The following is a 22,457-nucleotide window of genomic DNA, read 5'->3' as shown; positions in this document are numbered from 1 at the left end:
CTTTACAGAATAAAAACCAGTATAAAGCAGAAAAATTAAAAATAAACAATCAAAAAAACAAGTACATCATTAACAAACTAAAAAGACCTGAATGAAGACCTGTTAAAACAGGCCAAATTATTCTGGTTTCTGGTAATAGCTTGGGTATCACCAAGGTAATACTAAGAGTTTACTGTAATAGTTATTAGAAAATAATGTGACTGAGTATATGTGCATATTATACACATAGGTAATTCTAGAAAATGCGAAAACACTGATGCCAATTATCTCCCTTCTCATATGAAAAAGAACAAATGAGGTATTTCCCCATCCTAATTTTTTTTGCTATTTTTAAAATTTGTTGTTTGAACAGATTAAGAAAATCTTTAATTCATGGATTGTTGCTTTGCACATTTAATAGTGAGATAATTATTAACAACACAAAAAACAATTTTAGCAATTAAGAACAACATAATCATGTGATCCACAAACACTTTGTATTTGATAAATATTCTTATAGTCTCAATTTATGACATACTTACATTTTGTATTCCTTTTAAATAAAGAACCAAATCAAGAACAGCAGAAATTAGCATCTATTTTATTTTAAAATATGGAAATATATTTAAACAGCACATTTAAAGAATAAAATAATAGACTTCCATTTCTTATTCTCTCAATGGTACACCATTAATCAAAAATATATTACTTAACGTCCCCATTAATATAGTTACTGTCAAATTTTCTTTAAGATAAACTGTATTTCAAAACATTTTAATATACCTGAATTACAAACGGAGCCATAACATTTTTGAAGACACTTTTAAATTTTGTTTGAAAGATCCAAAAGGATGATTAATAAATGGTGCTTTATGAATATTTTAGATTAACTGTAAATAAGCCTAACCACAGAGTCACCATAAAAGAGCAAGTTATCATTCTGAAGATCATTCTTCAAAAAGTCAGTGTGTGTTAAAGAAAGGCCTTACAGGGCATTCCAATAGATAGAGAAAATAAATTAATTTTAGAGGGAAGAACACACATGCACACCCCCCCCCCCCAGAACCTTCCTGTTTGGAATTATTTGTGCTTGGAAGAAGGTTTACAGAATCCCTTTACAAAATAAGGTTTTCATTGAGCTCACTCTCAAAGATATGAAAAATGAATTTCAGCTGTTCTTCAGAAATGGCAATTCTGTCAAAGCCATTCTGGGACTTTTGATAATTTCCTCCAGTTTAGTTTCAGTGTTTTTACTTCTAAATAAAATCCCTTGCATCACATCAATCAGCAAACTCAGTTATAAAGGAGAGTTAAAGAAAATGGTTCTGTCGGCATCTTCTGCTCTTGTACGTTTTATGCATGCAGTGACTCCTGCCTGTGGGGAGGAAAGTGGAGCACATGTAAATGTTTCTTTATTTTGGACTAGGTTTTTAAATCTAAAAAAAAAAAAATTCTGCAGCAGTAGTGTTCTAGATAATAGGCAGATATGATTTATTTGAGGTAAGAAGGTTGTACTACAGTTAGTGTTAACTTGGAAAGCTATGGACACAGGCTCAAGCCTGTCTTCTGAAGCTTTGAACTCTTTGCAAAATCTACACTCCACAAGCCAAAAAGGAACATGCTCCTACAGTTACACCAGTTTTATTAAAGCAAACAGTTAAAACAATTATGTGCAATCTTTCAGCTTCTATGTTCTGCCTACTGTTTATTTATTCAAATCCAGTTCAACATTTCACTTTATCTAATGAAGCAGGAACTCTAAAAGAGAAATTGTGTTTATCCAAGCATTTTTGTTTGGGTTGTTATTTTTTTAAGTATTATTTCTAAATAAATATCCTATCGTGGTTTTCTTTGGCACAATATAAATAAATTATTCAATTTCCTTCCACAATATTAAACAGTCAAAGGAGTTCTGTCTAATCTCAGAAAATTATATAAAATAGTATTCGAAAAAAATGTTGAAATGGAATTGAATGGACTCAGCATAACCCATTGAAAATTAGACTAGATGATCTATTGTATAATGTAGTGGCCTATAAATTTTACTGATAAAGCATCCACAAAAGAGAATATATACCTTTAAATAAATAAAAATGACTATATACATGATATTGTACATAGGAAAAGAGTCAAAATGAGCCAGACTAATTTTAGGAAATTCCCCATTTGTCTGAAAGTATGTTTTTTATTGCAGCCATAAATCTTAATACAGATCTTTTGTTATTATCAATATTTAATATTAGTGGCAGCCACATGAGCGTACTACCATATTTCTATATTTTTTCAAAATGACATTGGAGCTGTCATCAAAGTACAGAACAGAGATGGCGTTTAATTTGGTTGGAGCACAACAAGGCTTTGGTACGTGATCAGGAAACATCAGATGAACCTGGGAAAGGAAAAAACGTTTTGTTTTATTAAGAAATAAAATACACATTTTCTTACAGTTTTAAAATGATATGCTTTTTTATCACTCAAAATCAGGCACACCGTTAAGCTCATTGCCCTTCTCCCATTTATGTTCCATGATTGGGGTGAGGGACTGAAAGATGTATTCTTAAGCATTAACACCTGGAATCAACCCACCCATTTCAATTATGTGTTTGAACCTTGAAAAATATCTCACCAAATAAAACTTCCTCTATAGAATATTCAGTGGAAGTTTTCCTAGGGAAAGAACACAGCAACTAGCACTCTGTTGCTTTTAGTTGAAATGACTATTTCTATACTTATCATGAGGAATATGGAAGTTATAAGAACAAATCAATGAAAACACATAGTTGCAGAAAGATTTGGATCTAAGAATTATCTTTTAAAAGGAAAATTAAACAATAAATCATACGTTTTATGCCAACTCTTAGTTTTCCATGGTAAAAGAAGCATAAAAATCATAATAAAATAAAATCCACATATAATCCAATACTTGCCTTTAAGCAATGATTTCAGCTCTTTGTAGAATTTTTTTTTATCACATTGGCTGGAGTTTAATATCCATTTACTTTTTTTCTCCCTTGCCTGCCCCCTAGACAACTGCCAAAAATAGACAACTGCCAAAAAGCAGGCTAAGCTAAATCAGAAGCAAAGGGCCTAGATGCTTTACAAATGAACATCCACCTCCCCAGAAGCCTAAAAAGGTGTCTGTACATGGAAAGTGAAATGCTTAAGGGTTGATAATAATTTTGATCAGACTGGCAGTCTGCCTATGATTTGAAATAATTGAGTAAAGAGCCAGAACACAGTTCCCCACTTTCCCACCCACCTATTCTGGCCCTTCCCCCAGAGGAGTTTATGGGAAATCCCACTGATGAGTCTTATGGGATCCACAAAAAGCAAATACAGCCTCTTACGGTTTTGGCTGTACAATGTCCTGGCTGAAATGATATAGGAGCCTTGCATGTGGACAGAAACAGCAGGAAAAATGAGGTGACCTGACATTGAAATTTCCTAAGACCTCACAAAACTAAAAGTTGGATATCTTCTACAAATTTCTGATGCAGCTTATGTCCTTCATCAGCTTTATCTTCCATAACCCACACATACATGATTGATAATTCTGCTGTTTCAAGGGCCTTGGCAGTCTACAGGGAAAAAAAATGGATTGTTCTTGAATGGTTTCTCAATATATTAGTCACAAACATACTTTCCTCTGTCTTTTTGTTTCATGTCCTTCACAGAACAAACATAAAGTGTGCACAACACCAGGAGAAAAAAAAAAAAAATCAAACTTCCCGGTATGCTCCAGTTTTGCTATGACTTATGTCCTACATCCCAGGGTGGAGATACAGAGCAGACTCTTGTTCCAAGTTTGTGTCACTTTTTTTTTATGTTTGTTTTTCGATACTTTACTACAGCCATAAGAGCTGAATATATGTATTTATTTATTTTAAAAAAGAAAAAATGAGGGAAGGGGGGGTATTTGACAAAGGGTATTTTTCAGTAAGTAGGCACTGCTTAGCCTGAGTGAATCTTTGATACATTAGATCCATATCTAAGGAAACAAAAGTCTACTTTCATAATCATCGAAATGATGATAAAAAGAGGCAAAGAACTTTCTGAGAAATTAAGTAGCATTATTCTAGGACCTTACAGAAAGACAGTGATCATGCAGTTCTCTTCACAGGATGAAACAACAGCATTCTTTATCTGATATGCTTTCATGTCAACATGAATTCTCATATACAAAGAGAAAAGTTAACTTCTTAGAAATCATTTTAGTGGTAGAAGTTTGAATGCAAAACATCCATCCCTGCAAAGCCTACCTACTCTCCATACTCCCGGAAACAATATTCCATATAAAGAGAGCTTATATTTACAGATAGCAAAGGTGCAGTCGTATCAGACTTTAAAATCCTCCCAGAAATTTACTCTATACCTTGTATATGGCACTAAAGTAGGCATTCTCACTGGTCATGAATCAATAAAAAGAAGAATTTTTATAAATCACTTTATAAATATTTGCTTTATCTTTCTGTTGCTCTCTAGCTCAAGGTTATTTCCAGTCTTTGATAATGTTCATGCTCTAGTTGTTATAGATTACATTTTTTGGTGTCTAACTATTCTGTAGTATTTTATGAAGTCAATAAAGATGCCAGTAAATATCAAGTCATTCAAGCATTTAATTTTGCCAGTTCATATAGACGATTGTTTATTAAGAAGGAAACTAGGCTACTCCTTAATTCAGCTTTAAATTTTAAATTAATTGTGGGGGAAATTAGCAAGCTTATAGAGAGTTAAATCTTCACAAATCCTAACAGTAATTCTTTCTTTTCCATAAATATGCCTCAGCCACAAAGATAGGTTTTTCTACTATCTACTTTTCTCTTACTGGCATCCACCAATTAATTCCACTCCCATCAAGCCTTGATTCTAAAATAATGTGTTCTCTCCCATTCTTCTTAAATACAAAATTAAAAATGTTTATATTAGCCCAAACATTGATTTAAAATTATATCACATAGTGTGGTATGTCTTGTAGGAGCCTCCCATTTAGTCTTCTGGAGAGTGTTCCTCTGCCAAATCAGTAGGTCAGATACTATGAGGTACATCAGACTCTCAAAAGGTTTCACAAGCTCATTAGGTAGAATGCAATCAGTTAATCAAGTCAACCCTTCAGAACCTTATTCATAAAAGTAAGCCTAGATTATTAGAGATTTAATCACTGTTAAGTTTCTGAGAGTAAGGAATAAAGAAAAGGAAGCATAATTTCTACTTTAAAGATTACAGGAGAAGGAGAACAGTAAGAAATGTCAATTAGTTTCCCATTTGTGTACTACACTGAAGAACTTTTATAATACCAAAGTATGTTATAGAACATTCTTAAATAATTAAAAACCCTCAGATGAAATTTAGTACAGTTATTACTCAGTGTTTTTGCAATGATTACTAATGAATTGCTAGGTTAGAAACAGCCCCGGGGAACCTGTGTGCTTAGTCATACAGTTAATGAAGAAACAGTTCAAGATGACCATTTCATGTTATTACTCCAGTTTTCCTAGCTGAATCCTTCTCCATTGTGTAATTGGGATTACTCTAAACCAGCCTGAGTTTCCTGACTATACCCACAGTTGTTACTTCAGCTCTAAAAAGAAACAAATGAGTTTGAGAAGATAAAATAATGCATTAAAAATTGTAAATAGATGCTTTCCTCTAAAACAACTTTTTAATATGCTTGCATTCTAAGCTACTTTTAATCCTTCAAAACAAAGCTTACCAGAGTCTGAACTATAGCATGATTTGTGGCATTCATATGAGCGTTAAGTGGAAAAGAACATTCTCCATCACAATAAAATGCAGCGTATCCTTCTGGTGCTATAATCCAGTCCTGACACACACACAAAACAAGAAAAAATAGTATCACCAAAGTAAAAATAAAAAAAAAATTCTTAAAAATTATTGAAATATACTGTATCTGAATAGGTTTACATTCCTGGTCCAACAATTATTCTAATGGAATAACTTTCCCCACACCCTTTAATTTAATTTTAAGCTGAAGTTTAGGACAAAAGTATAAATATTTTCACAAGAAATTGTCCTCTCTAATTACTCCCAAGAGGTAGTTATGTAAGATATTCATAGTATGTATTAAACATGTATGCATGAATAAAACTATTATAAGAAAATACCATTCTAAATATTGTTTAAACAGGAAATGATGAACTCTGGAAAGTTCAAGTGAACCCAAAAGAAAAAGGAGAATCAAGTTAATTGAGATTATTCTCATTACTTCTTAAGGATTCATTCTTAGTTTTATAAGTCTGACAACATCCTAAAGCCTTAATATCTTTTCTGCATGCTGTTTTTCTTTCCATTCATGCATTAACTTTATAGTCTCTTTAGAAAAAATGAATTGGAGCAAATTCCTAAAAACTGAACATGATAAATTTCGGGAAGCTAAATAATTGCTACATGTATAGTTGCCTTGATGTTTTTCCCACAGAGAAATAAAATTTGGCACAAATGTAAGAATTCTTGAGTTATTCACGTTGAAAGTTTATCATAAATTTTGAATATATTTACATTTTAATAGTATTTATCAATACAGGAACTCATATATGAGAATCCATTGTAATAAAATATTAGGAGAAATCTTAAATTTTTTTTTTAAACTGTCACCACACAGAGCCATTCAAAACTTACTTTGGTGAAATTTTCCTCCTCATCCTGTTTCAAAATGCCATCTAAAGATAGCAATACATTTTTAAGTGCAAGAAAAAAAAATGTCTGTCATCTTCCCCATGACAGGGACATTATAGTTGAGGGCTCTATTTCCTAGCCCAATAGTTGGAGACCCTCAGAGACTTAGTGGAGTTACTTACACTAATACGAACAAATCTTCTATTTATCATAAAATTAAAAGTTTGGAATACTTAAACAACAGCACTCTTTTTTTTTCTTCCTAAATATCTTAGTGTTCTATGTTTTATTCAACATAGTTTTTTTGTTTGACTGTGAAACCTACTAATCATGTTTCAATGGCAAGAGGTTAATTGAGAAATGAAAATAAAGTGAATAAGCAATATTCTAAATGGTCATGTCAAAAATCATTGGGTATTATATTGGAAAATTACTGCCAAAGACTATGACTTACTAAAGACTTATGACAATTCAGAAAAAAAGGACCTAAGTTGACTGAAAATTCTTACCTGCCATCCCAGATCCCGGAAGCTCACATAGAGTTCATGCTTCTTACAGGCTTGTTTTTGCTCACTTGTGTTATAATCTGAAGATAAAAACCACATTTTTAATAAATGGTTGCTTAAAGATATACTAATATTTCTTTTGTGAGATCACTGGTAGGATTTGTTAAAGGGGTTTTATTTGAAGTTGTGGAACATGAATTTCAATCTTAAAGCTAGAACTACTTACTAACCATGTGAACTTCAGTCAAGTTACTTGTCCTGGGTTTCTTCTTCTGTGAGATGTAGACAATACCATTTACCTTATGAAGCTCTAACAAGGATTCTGTTAGGCCGTCTAATTCACAGGGCAGAGTGTGGTGTCTGTTGTTCACTGAGTACCATCTGCTCAACGAATACTTATTAATTCATTCATACTCTAGGGGTACTTAATATATTCATATATATATACACACACACACATATATACACACACACACACACATATATATATTTGTGCAATAATTTTTAACATCTTCCATGAGGCAGATACTGGGATCTTAGCTGGTTTTATTTTAATAAATATCTTAACCTCAGGATACCACAAGTTGAGCTTCTAATCATCCCCCAAAATCCTGTCCACCTGTAGACTTCATTCTTGAGTGATGGTAGTTGCCTGGGTTAAAAAATAAAAACCAAAACAAAACAAGAATCAAAATAGTTCTCTTTTTTTTTCTTTCATTCACACATCCAATCCGTCAGGAAATCTCACACACTATCTTCACTAAGTCCAAAATGCACCTGCTCTCACACTCTTCATAATTGGTCTTGGTCCAAGCCACCATCATCTCCAGCATGAATTACTGCAATATCCTCATTGCTAGTCTCCCGGCTTCTGCTCTTGCTCCTCTACAGCAAACTAGTCAAGTGGACCTTTTAACAAGTAAACCTAATTACATCACTTCCCTGCCAGTCCCTCTATGGCCCTCATACCACTAAGAGTGAAATACTCTCAGAGTGGTTACAAGGCTGTCTACATTTTGGTTCCATTATCCCTCTGACTCATTTCCTGTCACTCTTCTTCTCCTTCACCTTGCTCCAGCCACCACACCTACCTCCTTGCTGTTTCACTCACAGTCAGCCTTACTCCCACTTTAGAGGCTTTTCTCTCACTAGTCCCTCTCCCTGGACAGCTACATGGCTAATTCCTGCATCTTCATGTCCTTGCTTAAGCAACATCTCAACAAGGCCTTCACTACCCTTTTAATATTACAACTCTCACCCTGATACACCTGATTTCTCTCACTTTGTTCTGATGTTTTCTCATCTCATTTTTCACTATGCCATTTCCTCATTAATTTATGCATGGCTTCTTGTCTGTTTCCTCCCACTAAAATATAAGCTTCATAAGGGCAAGAATCTTGTTTAGCTCTGTTTTGCTCATTGATGTATCCCTAGTGCCAGGAACAGTGCCTGGCATACAACAAACATTCAAAAAAGTATCTGACGAGTTAATGGACAAATTTCTCATAGTGTTCCACAAGGGATTTGAGGCGAGTGAAATACTATCATTACATATTTTGGAATGTAATCTGAAATATCCATAACTTTTTATAATTATTTTAAATGATTAAATATAAATGCAGAATTTCAATCTTGCACCTGGAATAAAGTAAAATACTGAAGAAACACAGAGATTTATGGAACATTTTTCATTGTCATCTTACCTGAGGTTTGCTCACATTTTGTACAAACATTCGTAAAACTAGTCCACTTTATTTGTAATATAAAATATTAAAGAAATAAAATTAAAAAATAAGTTGTTTCACAGTTTTTGTTAAAGTGTCACCTTCCAGTTGAATTACGCTCAACCTCTAACAGAAGTGTAGGCACATTAGAGATCCAAGGAGTCCACCACAGAGGGCCTTACTTCTCATGGTTACTTCAAGTAATTATTTGTTTACTGTTAATCTAGAAAACAAGCTAATGATTAAATTTTGAAATCAAGGTATTTTTCTTACTTCTAGGTTATTTATTCCTACTATGCAATTAACTTCATTAAAACAGATTAAATAAGTAGATAATGGGAAATGGAGGAGAGAGGATTTATTTCAGAGTCTACCTTCTGGTTCTTTAGGGAAATATCTCCCTTGGAGTTAACTTTGTTCAGGTAACGGACGGATGCACTTTAGCACTAAACATGAGATGGATAAATTTCCTCGATCCTTTTTAGAGAAAAGAAATAATTGATTCTACTATTGGTTTGATTTCATAAACTCCTTGGTATACAAAATAGGAAAAAAAATGTTAGCTATGCCTTGGACCAAAGGGGTCAGCAAACTTTTTCTTTAAAGAGACAGATTGACCCAGCCACCCCGTTACTGGGGATATGCCCAAAGGATTATAAATCATGCTGCTATAAAGACACATGCACACGTATGTTTATTGCGGCACTATTCACAATAGCAAGGACTTGGAATCAACCCAAATGTCCATCAGTGACAGACTGGATTAAGAAAATGTGGCACATATACACCATGGAATACTATGCAGTCATCAAAAAGGATGAGCTCGTGTACTTTGTAGGGACATGGATGCAGCTGGAAACCATCATTCTCAGCAAACTATTGCAAGAACAGAAAACCAAATACCGCATGTTCTCACTCACAGGTGGGAACTGAACAATGAGATCACTTGGACACAGGAAGGGGAACATCACACACTGGGTCCTATTGTGAGGAGGGGGAATGGGGGAGGGATTGCATTAGGAGATATACCTAATGTAAATGACGAGTTAATAGGTGCAGCACACCAACGTGGCATATGTATACATATGTAACAAGCCTGCACGCTGTGCACATGTACCCTAGAACTTAAAGTATTTAAAAAAAAAAAAAAAGAGTCAGATAGCAAATATTTTAGGCTAAGTGGTCCCCCTTGCAACTATTCAATTTTGCTGCTGTAGTATAAAAGCAACCATAGACAATATGTAAATGAATGGGTGTGGCTATATTCCAGTAAAAATTTATGTACGGATACTAAAATTTGAATTTCATATGATTTCCACATGCTACAAAATATTGTCCTTCTTTTCCAAGCAAACATTTAAAAATGGAAAGACCACTCTTAGTAGGTCATACAAAAACAAATGATAGGCTTAATTTGGTTATTGGGCCTTTTTCCAACTCTGCTTTAGATACTAATGGGAATATTTATTCATCTTTGTCTTAATTGAAAATATTAAATATGAATAACAACATTGTAGCCAATAACATATACATGTTTATATGAAAAGCCATAAACTACAAATATAGTTATTTGAATTCGATGTTTATAAAAAAAGAAAATAAAACTTAAAAGTCAAAATATATCTGTCCCATATATATGTCTTTTTATGCAGGCTAAGTGATGTATGTAATATAACATCACATAAATGTAACAAGCAATGAAATTTATAACAGAATCTGGTTCCAAGAGTCTGATTTCATAGAGCATTAGGACCATATGCTTATTCTGTCAGAAATAAAAATTAATGGATAGTGAGTGAAGTAAATGTTGTACCCAAACTAGAAAAGCCTGCAGTTAGGTTTACTCTAAATGCTTGGCAGAACAAGCTGTGGGCGGAAGGGCAAGGAAATTAGATTTATGTCTTTTAAAATACTGATGGGCAGCCTATAGGAGATTAATATGAAATGGATATAATTCTGTTGTTAATGAACCTGCCTACAAATGAAAAGTCATGGCATAAATTATTAAAATGTTCTACAATCAACACTAGAAAAAGTAAACCAACATATCTTATCCATAATGCAGGTGTTATCAATAATACTTCTCTGTTTTGTCTCTTAATGGTAAAAATATTAGGAAGCCAATGCCAAAATAGTAAAAATATCGTTAAATACTTTATGCAAATTTCTTTATGGTCAATTTCTAGATAGTGTATAAATTTAATCTTTAGTTTGATTTCCTTTAATTTTTTTGTCTTACAATAAAATCATGAAAAACAAAATAAATATGTAGAGGTAAAAGTTGGTAAAACACAAAAGAAATCCTGAATGTGATAAGAAGAACACTAGTACACTGTTGGTGGAAATGTAAATTAATACAACCATTTTTTTGAGGTTCCTCCCAAAAGTGAAAGTAGAGCTACCATATCATCGAGCAATCTCACCGCTGGGTGTATATCCAAAACAAAGGAAATCAATATGTTGAAGATATATCTGCACTCCCATATTGATTGCAGCACTGTTCACAAGATACAGAAGCAACATAAATGTCCATCAACGGATGAATGGATAAAGAAAATGTGGTACATATACACAATGGCTTATTATTCAGCCATAAAAAGAATGAAATTCTGTCAATTAGAGCAACATGGATGAAACTGGAAGATGTTAAGTGAGGTAAGCCAGGCACAGAGAGACAAATATCCCATGTTCTTAGTCATATGTGTCAGCTAAAAAAAAAATTGATCTCATGAAGATAAGAGAGTAGAATGGTGGTTATCAAAAGCTAGGAATGGTAGCAGAAAGAGGGGAACAAGAACTGGCTAATGGATAAAAAAATACAGCTTTTTAAAAAACGTAGAGAAGAAATCAGTTGTGGTGTTCAATAGTACAGTATGGTGACAATGGGTAACAATAATTAATTCTACATTTCAAAATAACTAGAAGATTAGGAATGTTCCCAATGCAGAGAAATGATACATATTTGATGTGATGGATATCTTAATTACCTTGATTTGATCATTACACATTGTATACATCTATCAAAATATTGCATATGCCCCATTAATATGTATAATTATTATGTATCAATGAAAACAAATTCCTGAAATCGGCATGGACTTTCAAAGCTCTGCATACTAGTTCCTGAAAAAAACAAATAAACATGGGATAGACTTGCTGTGAACTGGACAAGAGACAATCAAGTCCAAAAACCTTCATATACCATTTTTTTTCTTCAGAACATAGTATTAGTTTCTTAAGGGGATGAAACACAAATATAGCTATAAAAGCAAATAAAAATTAGAAATAAAATTTAATATTTAACCATGACAACAGCTTAAATGAGTCAAATATGATATGCTGCTGCTTCAAAGCAAAAGAGGAGATGTTATTTTTTTCACTCTTATTTCCCAAAGAGAAAAAGGGAAAAAGGAAGTTGACACCTAAAGCATCAGGACAGAAGACCTTAATTTATTTATAAAAATTTAAAATGACGAATGAAGTACAAGAGTTGAAAAAGCAAGAATGGTACTATCATAATACAAACTTTTATATGACCTTGGGGGTAGAAAAATTCATGATAAACCCAAAAATAAATAACAATCCTACCCAAAGATAAGGGGCTTTAAAATGCTATTGTTGCTCTAGCTTAATCATTATCTTCTATACCCAGTGAATTATTCACTTGAATTTACACACAAGCCAGTAGTAATTACTGTTGTTTATTTTGTAGATATATTAACACAATTTTGTGTTTGTGTAGGTACCAATGTGTGACACAAAACACCACAAAATAACTCTCTAATGTGTTTGCATAACTCTGCTCAGCAAAGTATCCATGTTGATCATGTAATTAACGTCCTCACTTTAGAGCTCCTTCATATAAAAATCTATCCACAAACCTGAATTTGCCAGACACCTCTAAAGGACAGTTCCCTGATGCCTCCTGCTCACTATTTCTACTTCTGACCTCACACTCAGTATTCACTATTTTTGTTAATAGGACCATCATTCACCTAGTGGCCAAGACAGAAAATTTAGTAAGCTTCGTAATTTTCATTTTTTTCCCCTCAGATCCTGTATTAAATGGATCCACAAAGCCCCATTAGTTGATCAATTTCACTATTTAATCTAGGTATCCTGTTGGAAGCCCTTTGCACTCTTGCTTGCCTCATCCTTCCTCAATGTCTTCTTCTGGTAACCTTAGATTCTAAAATAACACTTTACCCCTGCTCCTTTTTGACGTCTCTGATGATATTCTTTTGGCTTATTTTATGGAATTGCTTTTCCTCCTTTGCCTATACTTACAGTATTGATGTTCCCCAAGGAGGCTCAATTTTATTATTTTTGCTTTGTTTCCTGTGGCATTTGGTCAGCCTCATCCTACATCTAACAGTTTGGCTTATAGCTACATCTTTTCCCTACACATTCCACTTATTCTCAACACTCCCCTCTCCAGAGTGCTGGGTTATCCATCCTCTTCAAACCCCTGCTGGCCCTATCCCGTGTGTTTTGGTTCCTACATCTCTCTCTCCAATCTATGATCTTCGTTGCTTAGGTATTATACTAGACTTGGCATTCCGTTGCTTAGGTATTATACACCCTTGGCATTCCGCTATGCACTCTGTAGCCAAAATTAACTTTTTAAAATGCATATCTGATTACGGCTCTTCTTTGTCCAATTGCCTATGCAAAGACATCACTGCTCCTTATCATCACATACCCTACTCTTTATTATTTGGCCCCTGAATAATTTCCTAGCTGATATCACAGTCCTCTCACATAAAAATACATGCATACCCCAGCCATTTGAAAATGGTTCATGGCTCTACAACTGTAGAGCCCTTTCTTTTCTACAATCTGAAATGGTTTCATCCATGTCTGTAATTCTGGAAAATGTCTGTTTGTTCTCAGATAAGTCCCTTGTGTAGTATTTTGGGCCATATAGTTAATATAGTACACAGCATATAGTTTTATAATGCTGCGCCTGGCATATAATGGGAGTTTATTTGATACTGAATAAATATTACTTATAAAAAATTATACCCAGATATATTCTCCCTGTGAATTTTTCCTAGAGAGAAACTTGACAACAGACACAATGCCTTAATGTCTATTGGCAAGTCTTTTTTAAGGTGTGTAGTTAATTGCTAATATAGATTAGCCAAATTAGGTTAAATATTCTAAAATTTCTCTTGTTTCTAGAGTATCAAAAGATAAGAAATCCTGTGACCACAGGTTTGAGTACTTATAAGAGAGAGAGTGTGAACTTGTAGTTTTCTCTGATGTAAGAGTCTGAACTCTTTGCATACCAGTTCTATAAAAGCCATTATAATGTTCAACTCTTAATGAGCATTTACCATGTACCACTATTTTATATTAGTTATATATAATAACTCATTTAATCCTCACAACTCATGTAATCCTGCTCTGCAAGGCAGGTATAATTAACATTCCCACTTTAAACATGAAGAAACAGAGAGAAGTAACATATCTTGTGCAAGAGTATACAACTAGTAAGTAGTGAAGCCATATTAAATGATGGATAGATGATAGATAAATTTATAGACAGAGCTAGCTAACAACATATTATATGCATCAAAATACTTGTTTCAGGAGGGGTTTCCAAAATTTTTCATGATTCAGGTCACAGATAACAATTTTTAATATTAGTTACTGTCACAATTATATGGATTAGAAATATTCTCATTTGTGCAGCATTGAAGGATTTTCAGTACAGCATTTATTTTGAGAGTCCCAACTTGGAAAAAAGCAAAATGTCTTTTTGGATTGACATGATTAAATAAACTGATGCTAATACTATGTGACAACAGTTAAAAACAATTAGCTCACATTATTTGAAATATAGCTAATCATTGTTTATTAAACCTTTAAAATATATAACTCATGTAATTAAAAGCATATAACAAAAATGTATTCTCTCAGATGAGAGAGAGGTTTGTACCATGTTGATATCAGCATACTAAGGGAATCTATTATGTATGGATTAGGTAAACAAGGGAGAAGTTTAGCTTTTCCATTTTATTATTTCTAAATACTAAAAATGTATATTATATAAAATATTCTATGGAAATAACTTCAATTAATTCTCTTCTTGTTTTGACTAATATCTGTTGTTCCAAGAGGCATAAATTTACATTGTATTCATTAGGCAAGAGATAGTGCCTATCAAAGTTGAGAATGAGAGCAGAATGTTTCCATTTTAGTAACTATGCATTGTATCTGATTCACAATGCTTTGACTTAAGATTTTTTAAATTGATAAGGGTTTGAAAGCAATACACATTCAGTAGAAATCATACTGAAAGCACCCATACAACCATTCTGTTTTTCACTTTCAGTAGAGTGTCCAATAAATTACATAAGATATTCAAAACTTAATTGTAAAATAGGCCTTTTGTTAGATGAGTTTCCCCAACTGTAGGCTAATGTAAATGTGCTGGACATGTGTAAGGGAGGCTAGGCTAAGCTATGATATTTGAGCTTATGGTACTGTAAACTTTTGTTGAGTTTATTGGGATATAACCCCATTGTAAGTTGAAGAGCACCTGTATGCCAAAGCCTTGCCCTACGAAATCACCATGGATGTAAGCAGGGCCACTACATGATTGGATTCTTTTTCAAAGATGCTCAGTATCCAGCATACAATGAGCAACCTTTCTTAGCAGTTCTGTAATGATCCAGGACTTGCCATTTGCTCTGTTACTTCTTTTGGATTCTTCATACAGGCATATGTCAGAGACATTTACTGGGGAGATACTGTGAATTTAGTTCCAGACCACTGCAATGAAGTGAACATCACAATAAAGTGAGTATCACAATTTTTTTTTGGTTTCTCAGAGCATGTAAAAGTTATGGCTACATTATACTGCAGCCTATTAAGTGTGCAATTGGGTTATATGTTTAAAAGTGTACATACCTTAGTTAAAAATAATCCATTGATTAAAAAATGCTGGTGATCATCAGAGTCTTCAGCAAGTTGTAATCTTTTTGCTAATAAAGGGTATTGCCTCAATGTTGATACCTGCTGACTGATGAGGTTGGTGATTGCTGAAGGTTGATGTGGCTGTGGCAATTTCTTAAAAAACAATAATAAAATTTGTCACATTGATTGACTCTTCCTTTTACAAAAGATTCTGTGTAGTGTGCAAGGCTGTTTGATAGCACTTTACTTTGTGTAGGTCTTCTTTTAAAATTGGAGTCGATCCTCTCAAATGCTGCCTCTACTCTAGTAAATAAACTTATTTAAAATGCTAATTCCTTTGTTGTCATTACAACTGTATTCACAGTATCTTCACCAGAAGAAGATTCTATCTCCAGAAACCACTTTTTTTTGTTCAACCATAAGAAGCAATTCCTCATTCATTCAAGTTTTATTATGAGATTGCAGCAATCCAGTCACATCTTCAGATTCCACTTGTAATTCAAGTTCTCTTGCTATTTCTACCACATCTGCAATGACTTCCTCCACCGAAGTCTTGAACCCTCAAACTCATCCAAGAGGTAGGAGTCAACTTCTTCCAAACCCTTGTTAATGTTGATATTTCGACCCCTCAGAAATCACGGATGTTCTTAATGGCATCTAGAATGGTGAATCCTTTCCAGAAGGTTGCCTAGATCCTGCAGGGGAATCACTATTTATGGAAGCTATAGTATTACACAATAAATTTTTAAAATAATAAAACTTGAAAGTCAAAACTACTCCTTCATCCATGCGCAGCAGAATGGATGTTGTGCTAGCAAGCATGATAAAAACCATTAATCTACTCGTGTATCTCCATCAGAGCTCTTGGGTGATCAAGCACATTGTCAATGGGCAGTAATATTTTGAGAGGAATCTTTTTTCTGGACAATAGGTTTCAACAGTGTGCCTAAAATATTTAGTAACCATGCTATCAACAGACGCACTGTTCATCCAGGTTTTGTTGTTCCATCTGCAGAGCCCAGGAAGAGTAGATTAAGCATGATACTTAGGGGTCCGCGGATTTTCAGAATGGTAAATAAGCACTGTCTTCAACTTAATCTCATCAGGTATATTAGCCCATAACAAGAGAGTCAGATTGTCAGAAACTTTGAAGCCAGCCATAGACTCCTCTCTAGCTGTGAAAGTTCTACATAACATCTTCTTCCAATAAGGCTTCTTAATCTACACTAAAAATCTGTGGTTCAGTGTAGCTATCTTCATCAGTGATTACTTAGATACAGCTCCTGGATAACTTGATAGAGCTTCTTCATCAATGCTTGCTGTTTCACCTTGCACTTTTCTTGCTATGGAGATAGCTTCTTTCCTTAAACCTCATGAACCAACATCTGCTACTTTCAGACTTTTCTTCTGCAGCTTCCTTACCTCTCTCAGCCTTCACAGAACTGAGGCGAGTCAAGGCTTTGCTCTGTATTAGGCTTTGGTATAAGGGAATGTTGTGGCTGGTTGGATCTTCCATCCAGGACACTCAAACTTTCTCCACGTCAGCAAGAAAGCGATTTCACTTTCTTATCATTATTGTGTTGACGAAGTCACACTTTTAATTTTCTTCAAGTACTTTTCCTTTGCAGTCACAGCTTGACTAACTGCTTGGCACAAGAGGCCTAGCTTTCAGTCTATCTGGACTTTCAACACGTGTTCATCAATAAGCATAATCATTACTAGCTTTTGATTTAAAGTGAGAGATATGCAAATCTTCCTTTCATTTGAACACCTTTAGGCCATTGTGGGGTACTAACTGAACTTATTTCAATATTGTTGTGTCTCAGGGAATAGGGAACTCAAGAAAAGGGAGATAGATGGGGTAATGACCGATTGTTGGAGGAATCAGAACACACATAACGTTTACTTCCCATCTTATATGGGTAAAGTTTGTGGTGCCACAAAACAATTACCAATAAATATCAAAGATCACTGATGATAACATAAACCATAACAAATATAATAATAGTAAAATTTTGAAATATTGCAGGTATTACCAAAATATGACACAGAGAAATTGAGAGAGCAAATGCTGTTGGAAAAAATGTCACCAATAGACTTGCTTAACACAGGACTGCCACAAAACTTCAGTTTGTAAAAAAACACATTATCTTTGAAACACAACAAAGCAAAATGCAATAAAACATCGTATGCCTGTACTCTATTCTTTTCAACACTGAATATACTCCTTCAAACAGCATCATGTTCTGGAGGTTTTTTAAAAAATCGTGTCAACCTAGTGCCTTCGTATCTTCAAGAATAGCTAGCTTAGAATTTAGCTATTGGCTCCATTTTTCTTCCTCTCATACACAAATTCAAATAAATACCCCTTGTGCTGCCTCAACATGAAACAGGAAATATCTTCCACAATGTGTCTGCTCAACCATCTTGCCAAAACCTGAAGAGGAACAAGCAGTGCCGGGCAGTTTCTGCAGGAAACCTGGAAGTAATGGTTCTATATACCTTTACCTGAAAAAGGAAGTTAGTTTTTCCTATGCTGTCAACACATTAATTTACTCAACAAGTATGTTGGGGACCCCTATTTTGTGCTGGTTACTGTTCTATGCTCTCCCACAGGAATATGGAAGAAAAAAAGAACATTGGGAAGTCAGAAGGCAAGAATCGTTGAAGTAGAAAAGAAATGGGATAAAGATAGCAGATATGACTTGAGTTTTAATTCTTCTCTACTGATGGAGATTTTCAACATTTGACAATATGCTTTGCAAAAAAACTTGCAATCAAGCAAACCTGCAATACAACTTTCCTCCCTAACTCCATCCCCACCCCACCCCTTCTTATCCATAGAGCCTTTGCACAATATTTTATTGTAAAATCTTGTTACTATTACAACTTTGTTATTTATATTTGGATAATTTTTAAATTTCACTGGCATTTCAAGTCTCCAAAGTGTCAAATGTTCTGTTTATATTAGCATTCCCATTCCTTAAAGCCCTGTCTTTTAGGCCAAATCCTATGAGGATTTTCCCAGACTGCTTGATTACTACCTATTGAAAGGTTAAGTCTTATAGACACAAACCAGCTACTTTCTTTCTTCCTATTATCAAAATATGAACACACTCCAAAACCATCTACCACATATTTCACAGAAATGGTTGCCAATGACAAAATTTCAGAAAGAAAATATTGGTCTATATTAGAATAATTTTGTACTCTAAATGGTGTTAGGAAACTGGTGAAAAGTTACATGATTTCTGCTCCATGTGTTTTATTCATCTCTGGTTATAGACGTACATTTGTTTCTTGTGGTCAGGAAGAGAAGACAAATAGAGTTAACCAATAGGGAAAAGGACTTTGATGATTTCAGTCACTGGAACACCTCTGCCAGAGTCATTATGAGCTCTAATAATAAGTGTGTGACTTCTACTTTTCCCTTTGTAATTTCCTCCAAAATTATTTACTATTCTATTTACTATTCTATTCAAGGTTTAGCAAAACTTTTTTAATACAGGCTGCTACATTAAATTAAAAACATTTCAACCGAACTTAGAACCATTCTACATGAAAAGAAAAATATACAAGTTTGACAGCCTAGTATTTACCAGGAAGAAAAGGTCTTAGAAAGTTATTTTTCTCCACCTTTCATATTAAGTAATTACAACTTTTTGCCAAACTAAATATCTTGTGAGGATCTTTTAAAAATAGCTTTGTAATAAGGCACTAGTGTCATGCTTTACTAAAAGTGGTTAAATTTCTTTGTTGGAAAATTATTTTAAAACATCACTTTATAAGTAGCATTTAATTCAGTATAATACAATTCCATACAGAAATCTTCCTTCCTGCTTCTGTTGCTTAACACACAAATAGGACTTCTTTCTAACATGATTCTCCTGGTGCCTTCCCTTTAGGAAGAGTACAGTGAATTCCACTTAGTAATTTTATGGAACATCTCTGAGCAAATAAAAACAAACAAAAGTCTTCATCTATTTCTCATCTAAAAACTCATGCATGTTTGAGTAATAAATAGCTGCTATATGATCTGTCATTTTCAAGTAACCTGGAAAAATGAAGATTTTAGGAATAATGGCAAAGACTGTTTGAAGTTAGAATTTCAATTTGCTAAAATAATATATATAGGAATCATGACTCTTTTGTTTATCAGTTCATCCATCGTTCCTGGCAGAGTACTATGCATAAATTGGCCATTAACACAGAATAATGCATATTTGACAAATAGGTAAGTATGTGGTGCTAAATGGAGATGTTCCAGGATGAGTTCCCCCTTCACATTTATTTTTATAAACAAAATCAATTTTTTGGACTAAAATAGCCACCAGTTTCATCTAATAGCTTACTGTTTGCATCCTGGACTAAACAAGGTACTTCTTGGTATAAATAATACGATTAAGCCACTACAAATTTTGGCAGTTAGATGCTTTCTGATCAATTGAAATTTGATCCCCCTATAATTAACAGATTAATTTGAAAGGACTTTGACATCAGTTGTGCATTTGCAATATTTTGTTGAAAGATTGTGTGTGTGTGTGTGTAGACACACCTGAAGAAAATTATCTAGATAACAGTCCTCTAAATAAAAAGATAAATATTGTTTTAATCATTGTCCTCTCCATGTCATTCTACTGCTAATTTCAGAAAAATAAAACTGAGTGGCATAATTCAAATGTATTGCCTTAAGTACTAAAGAAAGGATTTTATGTTTAATTTACCTGGTTGCCCATCCATTTTTGAGAGGCCCTGAGGAAGTTAGCTCAGCAAGTTGTGTAGCTCAGTTCTGGCGAGATTTTGTTGATCTAGCCATTTCATATTTCTATTACTGCCATCTTGATTTGAATTTGAACTGAATCTTTCAACATATGAAAGCAACTCATACGTATTTTAAAATGAATTACTGAGTGATTCACTGATGAAACATTCTGGGATGCTAGAAACATCACTGGAAGATTTAATATACCATCTGAAGGTATATACAGAGGGTAAATTTATTGTGGCTACTTGATTTGCAACATACGACCCCATAACTCTCTGTGCATAACTGCTGCTTGGGTTTATTCTTACCTCCAACACTGGACATTCTGGAGGAGTCCTGATGAGAGCTGGATTTATTGCGGTTTTGATTTTTTCGTTTGTTGGCTGCTCTCACAGATCGAAGAAGTACCTCACTCGCCTTGAAGAAGGCCACCATGAAAGGTTGTTTTGACTGAGGTCCCTGTCTTCCCACAAGTCCAGCAGATTTTACGTTGATACTGTGTCCTAGAATGTAACACAAAAGCACTTGGTTCATGAAAAAGAAAGAACAATTACCTGATGTGAATGAATTCTGAGGGTACTTTGAAAAGGGGAAAAGTTTTAAAACTGTATCAGAATGCCTTCCTTACAGGCCAATACTATTACAGACCATTATCCATGCATGGTTTTTCATCTTGCATCATTCTTCCACCACAGAACACCCTCCAGCTGCTTTCACTCACTGATGATAGCTTCTGAGACCTTGAAGTTAGGAATATTATAAATTGGAAGATTTGACTACTCATTCACCTGGAAATGTCCACATTAAATAGCAACTTAAAAAATATTAGCTATGGGCTCTTCTGCACTAAATGCCCTATAATTTTCCTTCAAGTTATAAAAGCCGAATACTTGGCAGGGTGTTTCTACTTTCTCCAGCCTATTCGAAACCTTTCAAGTGTTAATTAGTGCTGATAGCCTTTCCACCTTCACCTCTGGCCAGTGCCCAGCAACATTTACTAAGCTGCACTATACTTAAAACTCTTCACAAGTCATTCTGGAAGCCTAGTCTGGGGATGGAGGTCTGCTTTAACCCGCAGCTATTAAAAGTAGTGGCAAAAACTGCAATTAACTTTGCACCAACCTGATAATTATCAATGTGAAGTATTGTGAAATAAACACAGAAACTTTGGAATTCCTCCCCTTCTGAGTTTTGACACACCTAAATGTTTACCGAAAGGAATTCAGAAGAGGCAAACCAAGCCTGGAGACTCTCAGAAAGAAGAAAAAACAATCCAAATGAGCTTCGAGACTCAAATTTGCCTATAAACTAGCGTGTGCCTCAGACCCTTATGAGTTCTTTGATGTGGTTATGTATCAATGAAAAGGGACACAACCAGCACCTATATAGGAGTGAGTTAAAAGTCAAGGTGCCCTAGAGATAAAGTTGATAAAGTACCTCTCCCATGTGGTTAGTAATAATAATAATACTTACAACTATGTCAAATCACTTTGGAGTGGTTGCTGTGCTAGGCATTTTTCTAAGTAGTTTCCATGCATTATTTAATTTGATTCCACAAATGCCCTAGAGTTAGGTATTAACAGTATCCTCTTTTAATAGTTTTTATTAGGCTCTTCTAATTTAAAATAATCACTGAAAATTATATTTTCTATATATGTGGAAAAGAAAACCATTGATATCTGGTTCAATGAAAATCATTCAAAGATGATAAACTATTTAACCTTAAATTGTAAATTTAGTTAAGAATTACTTGTATCTTATGCAAAGTTGCTACTCTAGATACAGAAGTTAGCAATCTTTTAAGAATACTATATAATGTGGTTTGAAATATGTGCATGATTGACTTTGGCTTGTCCCATGAGAGATGTGCATGTTTTCTTAAAATATTTATTCAGTAAAGACTGTGGAGCAACCTCACTCACTCCG

At 34.1% G+C, this 22,457-nt stretch overlaps 1 protein-coding gene across 3 annotated transcripts in view; it reads right to left on the bottom strand.

Moving 5' to 3' along the window:
* Positions 1 to 377: 377 nt before the first annotated feature.
* BMP5 (bone morphogenetic protein 5) overlaps positions 378 to 22,457 on the bottom strand; it is a 123,648-nt gene continuing 101,568 nt past the window's right edge. For 2 of the 3 annotated variants that reach the window (XM_011960187.1, XM_011960188.1), the window contains 4 exons: positions 20,840 to 21,034; positions 7,122 to 7,198; positions 5,690 to 5,800; positions 378 to 2,368 (listed from right to left, as the gene is read on the bottom strand). In XM_011960187.1, the coding sequence (XP_011815577.1) occupies positions 2,219 to 2,368; positions 5,690 to 5,800; positions 7,122 to 7,198; positions 20,840 to 21,034 (533 nt within the window). In that variant the 3' untranslated portion in view covers positions 378 to 2,218. The remainder of the gene's footprint in view (positions 2,369 to 5,689; positions 5,801 to 7,121; positions 7,199 to 20,839; positions 21,035 to 22,457) is intronic. The other variant, XM_011960190.1, reaches the window with a different exon arrangement.

Source organism: Colobus angolensis, unplaced genomic scaffold, assembly GCF_000951035.1.
Source record: "Colobus angolensis palliatus isolate OR3802 unplaced genomic scaffold, Cang.pa_1.0 Scaffold51, whole genome shotgun sequence".
Classification (NCBI taxonomy): Eukaryota; Metazoa; Chordata; class Mammalia; order Primates; family Cercopithecidae; genus Colobus; species Colobus angolensis.
Note: the sequence above shows the minus strand (reverse complement) of the source record. Positions and strands in the feature narration are given on the sequence as shown.